The sequence below is a fragment of the Pongo abelii genome, chromosome 11, assembly GCF_028885655.2.
Source record: "Pongo abelii isolate AG06213 chromosome 11, NHGRI_mPonAbe1-v2.0_pri, whole genome shotgun sequence".
NCBI classification, from domain to species: Eukaryota; Metazoa; Chordata; class Mammalia; order Primates; family Hominidae; genus Pongo; species Pongo abelii.
Window position 1 is genome coordinate 44,170,704 of NC_071996.2, and position 16,323 is coordinate 44,187,026.

General features: G+C 36.7%; 1 protein-coding gene across 1 annotated transcript in view; it reads right to left on the reverse strand.

Annotated features, from left to right (window-relative positions):
* LRP1B (LDL receptor related protein 1B) overlaps positions 1-16,323 on the reverse strand; it is a 1,899,171-nt gene that overhangs the window by 1,567,597 nt on the left and 315,251 nt on the right. The window contains exon 2 of the mRNA XM_024243817.3: positions 9,812-9,934. Within this exon, the coding sequence (XP_024099585.3) occupies positions 9,812-9,934 (123 nt within the window). The remainder of the gene's footprint in view (positions 1-9,811; positions 9,935-16,323) is intronic.

Here is a 16,323-nt window from a genome sequence, read left to right on the forward strand (position 1 = left end):
CTTTATTTTTATCCCCTGTAAAAGGGGACCATGAATACTATCATAAGTAGGGCCACCAATCTCCTATTGCGTCTTCATGCAAATTAGAAAATATTGCCTCCTCTTCAAGATAATGTATTTCCACTTGTGAGAAAATATATACACCCATGCTATGTGCAATATTTATGTCACTCCAGTACCTTGGACAACCTGAGCAACTGTACCTGACACTCTGCTCAGGGTTTTTGTCAGGATCAAAGGAGATAATCCATGTAACCTTCACAGCACAGCATCTGGCACATATGAATCATTCATTCGTGTCAGTAATCATCATTAGTCTTTATCATAAACATCATCTTCTTTATCATGGAAAGAATAGCATTTAACCAGAATAGATAAAGTGAGAAAAAAACTAGCATAGGTTAAAGCTATGGCACATGAAAAGGCATGGAATAAATTGTTGTTGCTTTTATGTGCTCAGAAGCACCTTGATGCAGTAGTCCCACAATAAATAGCTGCTGATTGATTGAATGGTTTCTAGTTTTTGTAAATAAAAAGCACTTATATATTATGAGAAATGTAGCTCAATGACAAAATATTTTTCACGATTTAAGTGAAAATGGATAATGTATCATTTATTTCAAAATTGAATTGCCTAATGTGCACATTTGAAAGCAAAATGTAACAAAATTCTGCAAAAGCCCTTGTGGAGAAAGAAACATTTCTTTTTACTGTCAAATTACATAGACTTTATTGCCTAACCCAATGATCGATTCAGAATTGAAAACTACAATAATCTAATATAGATTATAACCTCATATAGAATATTAATTATATGCATGTTTGGACGTATACATCTGTTATACATTTCTACTGTTTTCCTCAGAAAATAATGGTACTTTGGTCAAGTATACAAGTTTGTTTATATGTGCATGCATGTGTGTGTTTCTATATATTTTAGAGACAAGATCTTGCTCTATCACCCAGGCTGGAGGGCAGTGGCTCAATCATGGCTCACTGCAGCCTTGAGTTCTTGGGCTCAAGTAATCCTCTTGCCTTGGCTTCCTTAAACACTGGGATTACAGGGTTGAACCACTGCACCTGGCCTGTTTTTTGTGCTGTAACGAGATAGCTTTGCAAAGAGAGCCATTAACTGCACTTCCATCTGCATGTGCTAGATCACCAGGAGGACAGGTCTCAGGCAAACCTATTTTTGAAAAGTTTGGAGCAACCCATCATCTATCAATACTTGAAAAAAACATATATTTGCAGTATAGAATTTTTCAATGGATTTTCAGTGAGAAGTGCTTTTTCATTTGCATAATAACTCTGTATAATTACATTAGGTGTTCTTAAAGGTTTGTAACTCCTTTTACCCCACCAGAAACTGGTGATTTCATTTCACATTTCTTTAACAGGCTTATAATGTCTATAACATTAGTACTCTAGAATTTAGTAATATTTAGTATATATCTTCAAGAAAAATTTAAGAATTTTTAATTGCTGGATTTTTCTTACACTGGTATTAAAATACATCAACTGTTAATAGCTATATAGTAGGATATATAGCTGTCTGGTAGGGCTGCCATAACAAAATACCATACACTAGATGGCTTAAGCAACAGAAATTTATTTTCCTACAGTTCTGGGGGCCATAAGTCCAAGATCAAGAAATCTGCAAGGTTGGTTTCCGCTGAGACCTCTTTTGTTTGCTTGTAAATGGCCACCTGCTTGCTAAATTCATGCTGAATTCTAAGATGAGTGTTTTGTATTAACAATTACTTTTCTGTTGGCAACTAAGTCAGAGGTGTTGGGAAGTGTTTTTGCTTTCTTCGTTGCTGCTGGGTACCGAGGAAAATGTGTCTCAGTTTGAGGAATTCTCTCTTGTATCTGATCTTTCAGGGTTGACCAGTGAATAATATGAGCATACTCTTCCCTCCCAAGGTATCTTTCTTCAGTACAAAAATAGAAACTATGAGGTTTGGATCCCTCCTACCCAAGCCCTTCTTCACCTATCTTTGCCTGAACTTTTCTCCTTTGAGAGCAATTTCTGCCATCCTGAAAATCAGAAAAGCTAATGTTATGAAGTTTTTAGGGAAAACAAAAACAAAAACCCAAAGTCAGTTATATTGCCTGAACTTCAACAGGGACAATATAGCAATTAGTAAACTGATGAGATGCTTTGTCCTACTGAAAATTCCATAGGCAGAGAGTAGAGGTATTTCAGGATAGAATGATGGAAGACATGGGGAGAGGGAGAGAGAAAAAAAGGCATTACCATTAAAAATAAGTTCTTAGAACACAACATCCTTTAGTGCTTCATTTAGCAAAATATGTCATTTTAGAAGCACTTCTGAGTGAAAGTCAAATGTAAATTTTATACACTGACTATAAAGAATAAAGCGTCCTCCGGGAAGAAATGTGCTCACCCATGAAAGGTAAGAAGCCTTCATCCACAACCCCAAATGCTAGATTAGTTGTAGATAAATGATGGATTGAATAGTTTCTGGGAAGACTCCTTGCTCAGCCTTCAGCTTTGTCCCTGTAGAGTCCTGCAAGAGCGTTTGTTTACAGTACATCATCCTTTAAGCCAAGGAGATTTCACCAGTCGTTTCTAGAATTCCTGTATTTCATTTCACCCCTGTTATTTTACATCATTTCAAAGTTTTCATTCCCTATAGTTTATAGCCCCACCTGAGGGACATGTGTCCCCTTTTATTCTGTGACCTGTGGTCTTGGATCAGAAGACCGAAAAGCAGTGACTTCTTGAGTGAAAAGGTGAGGCTTTTGTCATTGCTGAGCTCGCTATGCCTGTGTGAATTGTAGTTCCATCACCTATGCCTGCAATCAACCTTTTTTTTTTTTTTTTTAAATTGTAGAGGCAGACTCTCAGAGACCCATTAGAGCATTGTGAGGGCAGAATGAGGAGAAATGTCACCCTCTACTCCGACCCTACTGTACTGGGCAAATGTACCAGTGTTAGGCCCTTTCAATTCACAATTACACTGATCCCCACCTTCCTATCCCCCCTGCATATCAACTCTTAAGTGGGAGTCTTTTTATTATTAAAGAAGGGTCAATGCTTTTTGGCCTCTCTACTGCTGAAGAGAGGAGTCTCAGAATAAAATGAAGAACAAAACAAAAAGAATTGAAAGAGACATAAACTGTCCTCATGGGTCTCATATGCTTTCCCTTTAATCTGTAAGATCACTTCAGCTTTTCTACCTAACGAAAAGCTTAGCTTTGTGACTCTTACATATTAGCTCATTGCAAAGTGACCTCTAAATCAGCATTACTTAGAAACATGGACCATACTTCTATCTGTTTTATAGTTCCTATAGTCTACTTTCAGTGCCTTATTCTACTATATAATTTTAAAGGGCAGTATCTGTTTGCTAATAACCTCCCACCTGAATTCTATTTTATTTCTCTGACCTATGTCAAAGATAGAAAGTTCAGAAGGAAATTACAAAAGGATTTCTATCTTATATCCAAGGGGAAAGGTCAGTGTATGAATATAAGAAGTTCATTAAAATCCTACTACCTAAATAAAGTTTAAAATCTCACAACAACGGAAACATAATGGAAGCATTGGTCAATTCATGCAGATTCACGTCTCACCTAATGACTTATAGACATTTTCATTTTTCATAGATGCTTCTCTTCCTAGTACCCAAGAGACTTGTTCTTTTTATTGCATTGTTCAATTAGAACTGATCACTGCCAAAGCCAGCGTGAAACAACCCTTTTGGGATGGCCTTCCATGATTTTCAAATGACAATGTATTTTTAAATTAGGTGGCCTGAAGGGTTCTTTTAGGAATTGGATCCTGCTTTATCTCAGTATTTCAAAAAAGGAGGGCAAGTTCAAAGAAATGTAAACTCTGCTTTCCCTAACAAGAGCTAACTTAGAAGGGGAGAGAAGGATTATAAACTCAACTTCTTTATTTTTCAAAAATGAGACATTATCTACATTTCAGGACTGCATGTCAATTAGTATTTTTGACTATTGTATTTTTTAATACATGTATTTCAAATTTAGTCAATTATTCAACATCAATGTTTTTGGAAGAGTTCCTAGAAAAAGTCACCTGCCCCCAAATAATTTCTATACCAAATGTATCCCAGTGTTTGAATTTAATATATCTGATCATTAAAAATTATTTATAACTTAACTTGAATTAGCATATGTAGATTAAACCTCTTCCTAGACATGTCCTTAGGGAATAGAACTGACTTTCAGTTAGGTTTTGAGCAAGAATGAGAGAGGATTGACTGAGAGGGGGCAGTTGGATGGTGTATCAAAAGAACCTCAAGGTAAGGTGCATCATTGGTGCTCTGGGCATCTGGAAGGCAGGTGGGGTATGGAGTGGAGAAGGAATGTTACTATGGAATAGGCACTTATTCTGAGCACTTTACCGTGAGGCAGGTACTATAATTTCCATTGTACAGATGGGGCAATGGAGGCACAATATGGTTAAATTAGTTGTCCAAGAGCAAAGATATTCATGGAAAAACTGAGCCTTGGAGCCAAGCAGTTGCTGTGATCATGCACGTGCATACCATCTCCTATGCAGCAGAAGCCAAAGAGGAGAGTGAAGGGACACTGTGGTACATACTACCAAGTTCCTTTGCCTGCCCAATATCTCTTCTCCCCTTTTCTTTACTAGCAGAACTCCAAATATTGTTTTGGAAAGCAACAGGTCTTGTTGACGATACTCATTGCCCCATGCCCCATATAACCCATTCTGGTGAAGGAGATCTACTGCGTTTGCTTTCTGTGAAATTTATCCTTTTCCTAACAGAGAGGCTCAACTGGCATTTGCCTTTTCCCTTTACTCTTTTCCTTCTGGTTGTCCAAAATGAGGTTATCTACTAGGGGAGAAGCAGCCATACTGTGGATATGGGACTGAGTAAGGAAAGATAGAAGAAGCCTGTTGTCATTCTGAATCTGTCATATCAGTTCTGAATTATCCACTTTTGCAACTTTTTATGAAGAAAGAAAACCCCTATTCAGTTAAGTCACTGTTTCTATAACATGCGGTCAAATGCAATCCTAACCAATAAGGAAGTATGCAAAAACAGAAGGAAACAAAACCCAGCATATGTAGACTACACCATATTGCATCAGTCTGGCACCATGACTGGTGGATGCAAACAAAACTCTGTGCTTCGTGCATTCATTGTGTTTGGTTATGCTGTTCCATGTAGCAGCAGTGCCTGAGCACAGACCTGCCTCAACTGTATAGCAGATACATTTCAGCTACGCTACTACAACAAAGATTTGGCAAATTATATAGTCTGCTGGCCAAATCTGACCTGTGGCCTATTACTATACAGACTGTAAGCTGAGAGATTTTGTTTTCTTCCTCCCTTTTAAAGGTTTTCAAAACAAACTGAAAAACAAATAAAAACAAAGAATATGCAGCAGAGATCATATGGGCCTTTAAAGCCTAAATATTTACTATCTGGTCTTTGCAGAAAAAGCATGCTGACCCTTGTAGAATGACAGGACAGAGAAGAGTCCAGCTTGCAAATATTTGCTTAGGACATTTTTATTCTCCTTTGTTGGTCAATGAGTCTTTATGTCCAAAACACGATCTGTGACTGAAGAACTCACTCAATGATTCTGTGAAGGGAAATGGGTGGGAAATAGGGAAGAAGTTTGAATAGCATGGCTAATACCTTCCTTTCTTAAAAAGAAATAATCTAGTTTTAAGTATAATGATGTCAGATTTCCAGAAAATATCATACATCAGCTGGAGCCAAGTGTTGAAAAGGAAGTATCATTAAGCATTCCACAGAAAATTCTAGCAGGAATTAAATTTTGAATACCTCAGAATAAAAGTGCCTTTCAAGAAGACGTTCCTGCTACAGGTGGTACCAAGCTTTCATTCTCTAAATAAAGACTTCCACTATTTATTTTCATTCTCATCACATGCTATGCTAACAACACTGGGTTGAAAGTTATGAGTAGAAAGATGGTGATTTCCCTGATTTTCTATTCTTATTGCCTCATAGAACCTAAAACTGGTGTTAGTCTTTATTTAGACACTTGAAAAATTATTTTAAATAATATGCAGAAATAAAGGCTTTCATTTTTATGACTAAAAGTCCTTTCTCATATACAATAGTAAGATTATAAATTATTAAAATTTTCCAATTGTGTATTTTAGATAATTCTTCCCAACATGAAATCAGCTTATTTGTAAGTCAACCTCACACAACAGTTTTCTATGTGTATTGGTATCACTAAATTTTAACTCCTGCTTCATGAATACTAGAGAATACTCTAGATCCTGGGCACAAACACACACAAAGAGAAGGAAAATATGGACTCAATAAACTTTCAGATTTCTAAATATCTAAATTTTATTTAGTTTCCAGGATTTCTTATTGTTCTGTACATATGATTTCCTTCTAAAGCATTTGATAAGTAAAGCTTTTCTTCTTCCCAAACAATATCCACTTAATTCCTGTTAGAACTTTGTCACTTCAGAGATTTTACAATGTCACAATAAATTCTGTGCTAGAGTGGTCTTTCTATAATTTTAAAGCTAAGTGGATTTCAGAAAAAAATAACTATTGCATCAGCTGTTTTTATCTAATATTTTGTAGATACAACATACTTTGTCTTCAAAGCAAAGATGTTAACTTACTTTTGTTCATATACTGAGCACAAAATTATCCTTCCTAAGAATCAGTCTCCAAGGTTTTCCATTGTTAATATTTATCTTTCATATCAAATGTATACATTCATATAATTATAAAATTATGCAATTATTTTATGTAGATTAGTGATGACTGCATGTGACTATCATAAAACAACACATTACAAAGTACTGTGATTACAGAAAATGATAATGATGAACATCTGGATTGAGAAATTTAAATTGCAAAAGACTGATATTTTCATAACGCTTTTTTTCTATGCATGTCCAAATTTCAATTGGTATTGATGGAAACCATTTATATGGAACAGGCTAATTAAATATAAATCTAAATATCTTGAACAGATTAAATGAACAAAATAGGTACCAAAAATAGTTATTTCTCTGTCTTTGTTATGTGGCTGATTAATAAAGAGCAGTTTCAGTGTTGCCTTTAAGGATATTCAGCAATTTTAATGTTAGAGGATAAAATATGAATGGCCAAAGTGAAGAAACCTTTTAAGTTCGAATCCACCAAATGTTATTGGAGAGGAGAGGAAAGGACTGTATATTTAAACAACTGCCAAAAATATCTTGAGCAGGTATGAATTTTATTTTACAAACTAAGTAAGCAGAATATCAATCTCTATTTTTAATTAACTGACATGCAATTTCCAATTTGAGGCCTCCATCTGCTAAAAGCCCCTAAACTCTGTGAATTGAAGGACCACCTTTTTACACAAATTCAAGGTGGTATGTGCCTTATGGGCAGGGTGGCTATTCAAATATTTAACAGCATTGCAGTGGAGACTTTGACCATTTTGAGTAGATGCCTAATCAGTCAGGGTGCATACAGGCCTGGTACACTGGTGTGGGCCTGCTGGGTATCTGCCATGTTTTTAGAGACATGGAGTGGGCATAGGAGGATGGGTGAATATTTGTCATCACCTACTTTGACATGCATTGAGAGGTCTCTTTTCTCTCTGGACTTTACCTACTGACTACACAGGTTACTAGTGCCCCTTTAGACAAAAAATCTCTCCAGTCCGCTTCTCCACTGGGCTCCCTCTTGGCACAAAGGGAATATTCTTGTTCATCATTCTTCACCAGTATGAAGGAGACTCTGGCTTAGATGTGCTATGCCACCATTTCTTCTCAACTGCTATTGCACTGTGCCAGTCACACAGTTCTATGGTGTTTCCTCTCCACCCTGGCTTTCCTGCATATGAATGCTGCAAATCTATGTCATGTCCTTGTTATTTTCTCCATCACAGAATTCATGGGAGGATCAGGGCAGAATGCAAGAACTTGACTCTTACTCTGATTATGCTATAGCAGTCTTTCCTTGTAGCTGAAGAGGAGAGAATTTCATTTCTAGATAGCACTTGAAAAGGAGAGGGCTAAAGGTTAAAAAGAGTTGGGATATTGAAATATGGTCTCACTACTTGTATAATGTAGGGCCAAAGCATTTATTATTGTTGTTTATCCACATTCCTATATTTCTTCATCCATATGCACAATATTGAGATCTATCTTCCCTTTTCAAACACCTTTAAGATATAATTCACATGACATAGTTCACCCATTTAAAGTGTACATTCCCATGTTTAAAACATATCAACAGAGTTGTGCAAGCATCATCACAATCTCGTTTAAGAACATTTTCATCAACCCCCGAAAGACCATATATTCAATAACAGTCATTCCTCATTCCTTTCCCTGTGTCCCACCTTACCTAGCCCCTAGCAACCCCTCTCCCACTTTCTACCTCTATAGATTTGCCTATTTTGCATCTTGTATAATATGAAGGGAATCGTAAAACATGTGATCTCTTTTGATGAGCTTCTTCCCCTTAGCATGTTTTCAAGGTTCATCCATGTTGTAGCATGTATGAGTACTTCATTCCTTTTTATTACCAAATAATATTCCTCTATATGGGTTTATCACAATTTATCCATTAGAATTTTTCCTATGAATCTTTTGTTTTTAACTTATCTGCTGAGAACCTTGTCTATGCTATAAGGAGTCTAGTAAAGAGTTTTGAAAGGTTTTTGGGAGTTAACTAGTGAAACTGGTGAAAATTAGAAGTGTAAGTAGTAAATGACTATAACCTCTTCCTGTGGAAAAAGTGGTCGGCTCAAAATAAAGAGAAGCAATTCCTGCAAATATTCAAGGATTCACTGTTTGAGAAACCTTAAAAAGACGTCGAACATAAAGGAAATTAATAAGCATTTGCCTCTAACATCAAGGTTTTCTTCAAAACTGTCTGCAAGACTTGTAAACGGATAGATGAAAATGGAAAATGAAACCAATAATTGTTATTTCTACAGTATCAAGCAACGAAGATGGATTTTTTTTTTTCACATTAGCTTCATACAACTATGTGGTTACTCTGGGGATGATATTTACATGTCAGCATACCTGGTTGCCTGAGGAGCAAAGGTTGATATGGGAAGTTCTAGAAATATCACTATCAATATTCAGGGGACTGTTCATACCCCTTATGATAAGTGGGTATTTTTAAAAAGTGGGCCATATTTAGCTATGGTCATATTATTATTTATAATTTTGTTATGGTGGTATGTGTAATACGGAAAAAGCCTTCGGTGGATTCCAAGTTATAGTAGTACAACTATGATTAGGATTCATGTATACTAAGGGTTTCTGAATCTGATATTACAAAGACAAAGATCCTAACTCTATGAATGGATAAGTTTCTATCTTTCAGTCTCAAAGGAAAATATGTTCAATTATTTGTGTACTGCCCTAAGATATTAATATAAATAACATGGGAACTAAAGCTTGATTTCTTCAATATTCTTTCTGTCTCAAAATGTGTGAGATAATTTATTGGGGAAGGTCTTTTCCCTTTTAGGGCTATATTTTAAATTTTCTCAAGTCATTTTTTTCTAGTGTTAACACAATCACATTGAAATAATTAACCTCACATTTTCTTCCTTTCATAAGTTAATTCACACTCCAAAACTGCATTTTATGCTCTCCTTCACATACTCATAGCTGAAAACACACAAACAAAAGGTTTCAAGTTTCTTAGGCTATTTGGAAAAAAAAAAAAAGAAAGAAAGAAAGAATCATCTAGAACAGCAGTCATCTGCGAAAACAACTGACATTTAGTTTCACGTGTAAGGTAAAGCCGAATGGCATGAGAACCTTTCTACTCACAGGTATCTAAAGACTCGTCTGAATCATCAGGGCAGTCAGGGTCCCCATCACACAGCCAGCTCTGGGAGACACAAGTCACGTGATCGTGGCAAAGAAATTCACCAGGATCACACAACTGCTGATCTGAAAATGAAAATGTTTCGAAATAAAATATGAATGATCTGAACATGGGCAGAAGGAGCAGTACAAAGATGAAATGTGAAAAAGCAATACGTAAAAGGTACATGAATATGATCCACATTTTCTGTTCAGCAGCAAAGACAAACCAATTATTTTTCTTAATTTTAACCACTCAGCTCAAACACACAATTTTAATACACCTGACTTTGTTATAGGTTCACACAATCTGTTCTGGAAATAGTTAAAAATTCTGTTCCTGTTTATGACTAGGGGCTTTTTCGGATAAAAGATGGAATATAGATATTCCAGCAAGTTAGTTTTGTATAAGATGTTGAATCAAAGCAGAGGCTCTTGAGCATAGAAATTTTAGCTTCTTTCTCAGCTCTGAGAGAAAGAAAAAATCAGTTGAGTTAAATATTAATATTATAGTTAAAAATCCATTTCTGAGTATTCAGTTCTTAACCATCCATCCTGATACTATGGCTTCATGTCTCTACGTGAGTTGGATACCCAATATCACAGTATTTTCTTTTTTTTCCATGACTTCCAAGGTGACAACTTCTGCTACTAGATGTCAGAAGTGATAGTAAACTTCCATAAAGGTTTTTTTCTAACTCAGATTTTCTACAGTTGGTTGTGACTAAAACGTCTACCATTTTCCTTCCTTTGTTTCAGGATATTTGAAATCTGCAGCCTTTCCTCAAGTCCTCACAAACTCATCAGATGTTTGTTTTTCTCAACATATTTTCTTATATCATGTGAGTCCCTTTAAAAACTAATTCTTCTTTACATCTTAATATGTCTGAAATAGGAATGTTTCTTACAATCATGGTCTCTGAATATGAAGAAGTGTTGGGAATACCTTAGCCAATATATTTCACTGGTAATTTTGTTATATGTATATAAAAATAACTTAAGTTTTAAAAAATCCGACGTTAAATAGGTCTCGGTGAGCTCTTTCAATAAATATCAAATAAAAAGTCCAAGTGATATGAAAGCATTAGGCCATAACTTAATTGACACTTTTGCCCGAGCAATATGGAAAATACTACTATATCTTACTCTCAATGGTATCCTAGATTTGATTTAATATGGTACATATTTCCTTACTCTCCCTCAACTTCCCTCCGCCTGATACCAGTAGCATAAATTTCAGTAAACATGCATTGCAAACACATATATCTTTAAAATCTACAGATGTGGGGTATAAGAGTAGCCTTTTCCATGCTCAAACTATAGCTATTTCCTGACAAATTTTATTTTATCCTATTATGTTTTTATTAAGTTAACCACCAACAACATGCTCATCACCACCACTATCATAATTATTTTTTACATTAAGTTGCTTGAGCATACTTTGTATTTGGCCTCAGACTTGGTGCTGTAGAATCAAAGATGTATAAGCCAGTCTTTGTCTTAAAGGATCCAATAGACTAGTTGTGTCTACAGATCTCACTCTCCAAAAAATGGTAAAAGAAGAAACCACAGGAAGAGACAGGCTGAGACAAATAAAAAAATAAATAGTTTTGGGATGTCTGTATTCCTCTAAAGATGGGTGGGCTTTGGATAAGTGGAATATAGGACATTTCAGGTACGGTTTAGAGTAAATGGTTGCTAAGGTAATAATTATTGTGGTGCATTTGAGAAAAAATACATTTTCTACTGAAATGGAAATGGCATTCAGGTTACAAGACCTGGGTTTTCCCCATCAAACAGTGGGTGTGTGATATTTATAAGTACGCTTGAATGTTAGAGGAGGAGGGCTTACATTTTGCTTTAGGCTGTCACATAACTTTTGAAGTTAATGTAGAGAAAGAGCATGGAATAAAATTCAAATTATTTTGCTTATAGATAAAGAGACCATATAATTTATCACCAAGCTGAGAGAGTTCTGAGACTGAAAGTAGGTTTATTAGTAATTACACTGGGACAACAGGTATAAACCAAGTTTATCCCAGAAAAGTCAGAATGGATGTTCATTTTATCTATAGCTATTTTATGTTTGATCTACGGTCTTGAAATGCTAGATTTTATCTCCCTTCCTCCCAAACCATAACAAATTGTTATGTGGAGAGGGGAAATGTCATTCCATAGTGTGTGACTCAGTGAATAATTGATAAGTACTTGTTGAAAATATAAAGGAGTAAAGAAGACCATAAAAATGATTTATGGTGTTGGAATAGAGCATCTTAAAAACATAGGATCAGTTATGAAGGAACTTGATTGCCGTTAGAAGTATTTTGCCTATAATTTGAAGCCATGGAAAATACTTAAGAAAAGGTAATTAATAATAAAACATGCTACAAAGCCATCTCCTAGGAGACTCTTGCAATTCTCTAGAGAAGAGTTCAAGATGATCGGACTAAGGTAATGGGGAATTAGATGAAGACTCTGAACCAAGTGATATGACATATGAGTTAAGAATTGGTGACTAAATATTTGAAAGGCTCCAATATGTCTTCAAGTATATAGACTTAAACAATGGATGGCATCATAAAACTTATGATATATAGATAGAAAAAAAAAGACCGGGTTCATGTGTACATGTGTCTGTGAGCCTGCTCATGGTGGGGAGTGGAATAATAGTAGAAATAACAGAAGAATAAATAGTGAATGTTTTACAGAATGTTTTACAAAAAGTACCACCTCATCTCAATTTGTTCATTCACTTATTTATGCAACACATAATATTGAACTTCTACTGTGTTCCAGGCACTAGGGATATGATAATGAAAATAAATAAATAAAAATAGAGCAGAATTCCTGCTATCATGGGTCTTACATTATAATGGGAGGATAGAAACAAAAACAAAACAAATGAACCAATTGTATAGCATATTAAAAGATAAACCTTATTGAGAAAAATAGAACAAAGATGGGGATTGACGGTTAGAGTTTGGAGGCAGGCACATTCTAAATAGGTGGTCAGAGTATATGTCACAGAGAATATGACATTTGAATAAAGGTTGAAGTAAGGTGAGAGTGACACCCATTTGAATTAAAGATCAAGGGCTAAGGATGTGAGGCAGGAAGGTGCTCAGCAAATTTAAGGAACACTAAAGAGGTCAATGTGGCTACAGAAAAAGATAAATTAGGAAAAGATGTGGTCGGGGAGTATGGGATTCCAGAGATCAGATGACGATTTTTTCTTTTTTTTTTTTTTTTTTTTACTAAAAACAAACAAACAAACAAAAATCAGGATAGAGGACCATTAAAAAATTCTGAGGAGCATAACAGTGTTGCAACTTTTTCACCCTCGTAGTTCTGCAAGTGACAGGAAGTATTACAGCTCATTGACTCCTGCAGCCAGCAGCTCAGTGGGTGGGAGCGTTACAGCTCTTTGCTTCCGCCATTCAGAGAGTTCTGGATTCTTGTCCCACAACCAAGAATAAGGCACACAGACCGGAGAGGGTTAAGGCAGAGATTTATTAAGTGACAGAAAAGATGTGAGCAGCAAGAGGGGGCCCAAAACAGGGTTGCTGGCTGTGGAGCTAGGTTTGGGGTTTTTATGGACTGAGAATGAGGAGGAGTGGGTTGACTGGTCTATGAGCCATTTTTGAAACCACAACACTCAGGAAGACACAGGATAGTGTAAAGAACCAGTTGGAGGCAGAAGTGAAGGCTTGGCCCGCAACCAATTGATAGCTTTAGTGACATTTCACTTTATGCAAATGAAGACTTTCCCTTTGGCTAATCACAGAAAGATAGGTATATATAAAACAGATGAAAGGTATGAGATAATCAGGAAGAAGAGTACAAAATGGGACAAAGGTACCAAAGGGAGAGAAATGTGCCCAAAAAAGTAGTGAAATTTCTTCATCTGGGCTCACAGAGTGGGTGTTTCCATATAGGGATGTGGGCTTTTTCTTATCTGGGGCCTGCAGCTTGATTTTCAGGCTGTTCTTGGTTTGAAGGAGTTCTACCGAGGACCTGCCCTAACTGCCTGACTGAGTGGTTTCTTCCTTCCTCCTCTCTCATCAGGATCTGGCTTACTTTTTAAAGAATCATTTTGGCTACTATGTTAAGAATATATACTGCAGTGAAGTGAAGGTGGAAGCAGGGAGATCAACTAGAATGTTATTGCAATCATCCAGGTGAGAAGAGATGGTACTGTGGAAAAACATGTTGGTTGAATGGAATTTCAAGACTGTATTTAAAGAGGAAACTGAAGTCAAATATTATGTTCACCATCTAATGAATGCCAGGATCTTAAATTCAGATATTTGAACCCAAATCTATGACTTTCTAACCATTTAAAAAAATACTCATTATGGGATGGTTTGGAGACATCCAAGAAGAAATATCTAATAGTGAAAATATTTAAGTCTGTAATTCAGAAGACTGGGTAAAACTGGAAACAAAAGAGAACTGGGGCTAAAAGAAGTCAGTGAAAAACTATAGGAATAGAAATAGGTGTAAATTAAATTAAAATGAGAGGAGGGTGGGGTATGAATAGGTGGTCAAAAGAAAGAGGCAAAGAGGTAAGAGCAGGTCAGGCAGTGAGACAGAGGAAACAAAGTTCAGCCACAGATACAGGAGAAGGATGCAAGGGGAAAGGAGATTCACTAAAGTTATGTGAAATTCTGATAACTGAATCACTCATGATAAAGTTCAAGTACAGTGAGTTCTAAAAATCTGGAGTAGACTCATAGGCTGAGGGAAAGATACCACTAGAGGAAGAGAGACTGGAGACCCAAGAAGAAGGTGAAAGTAGAGCTATGTGCCCAAGAAAAACTTGTAGAGGTGGAATAAGAACTGAAACAATAGTAGAAACACTTGTACTGAGGAAAAAGGATGGAAAAACAAAATAGATCGAGTTTTAGCTGGTAGGGAAGAAAGTTAACATAGTCTTAGTCAGTTGTGTTTTCTCAAAGAACTGAGAAGCAGGATTAGTTTTAGAAATTTGAAGAAGGTAGTGAGAGGTGAAGCCAGCTGGGTCGAGTGAGGACTTGGAGAACTTTTCTGTCTTACAAGAGGATTGTAAAACGCACCAATCAGCACTCTGTAGCTAGGATTGTAAAATTCACCAATCAGTGCTCTGTAGCTAGCAAGAGGATTGTAAAATGCACCAATCAGCACTCTGTAAAAATGCATCAATCAGCACTCTGTAGCTAGCAAGGGACTGTAAAATGCACCAATCAGCACTCTATAAAATGCACCAATCAGTGCTCTGTAAAATGCACCAATCAGCACTCTGTAAAATGCACCAATCAGCAGGATCCTAAAAGTAGCCACTTGGAGGGAGGATTGAAAAAAGGGCACTCTGATAGGACAAACATGGAACATGGGAGGGGACAAATAAGGGAATAAAAGCTGGCCACCCCAGCCAGTAGCGGCAACCCCCTTGGGTCCCGTTCCACACTGTGGAAGTGTGGTGCTTTCACTCTTAACAATAAACCTTGCTACCATTCACTCTTTGGGTCCGTGCCATCTTTAAGAGCTGTAACACTCACTGCTAAGGTCCGCAGCTTCATTCTTGAAGTCAGCGAGACCATGAACCCACCAGAAGGAACCAACTCTGGACACAGTAGAACAGTAAAGGGTGGTAAAGGTTCAGAATGATTGCTGTAGAGTTAGGAAAGGAATCAACTTAGAATTTGTGAAAGAATAACTTTCTGATAGCAATGAGGATCCGGCTAAGGTTAAAAAGTGTACAGTTGACAGTTGGATGTTTTCTTCATTTTATTTTGTTTTAATGGCCAAATGTTCGCCTATATGGAGGGATAGATACAGAATAATTCTTTGGGAAAATCTCAGAAGAAAAATCCCTTGGGAAAATATGCAAACCAACTGTGATGGCTAATACTGTCAACTTGATTGCACTGAAGGATGCAAAGTATTGTTCCTCGGTGTGTCTGTGAGGGGGTTGCCAAAGGAGATTAACATTTGAGTCAGTGGATTGGGAGAGACAGACCCACCCTCAGTCTAGGTGGGCACAATCTAATCTGCTGCCAGTGTGGCTAGAATAAAAACAGCCAGAAGAAGGTGGAAGAACTAGACAGGCTGAGTCTTCTGGCCTCCACCTTTCTCCTGCGCTAGATGCTTTCTGCTCTCAAACATGAGACTCTAAGTTCTGCAGCTTTTGGGCTTTTGGACTTACACCAGTGACCTACCAGGGACTCTCAGGCCTTCAGCCACAGACCAAAGACTACACTATCAGCTTCCCTACTTTTGAGGTTTGGGGACTCAGAATGGCTTTCTGGCTCCTCAGCTTCCAGATGGCCTATTGTGGGACTGCACCTTGTGACCGTGTGAATAAAATCTCCTAATAAACTCCCCTTTATATATACATCTATCCTACTAGTTCTGTCCCTTTAGAGAACCCTGACTAATACACCACCCATCCTCAATGGTATAACTTGTTCACTTGTTATACTAATGTTGTACATACT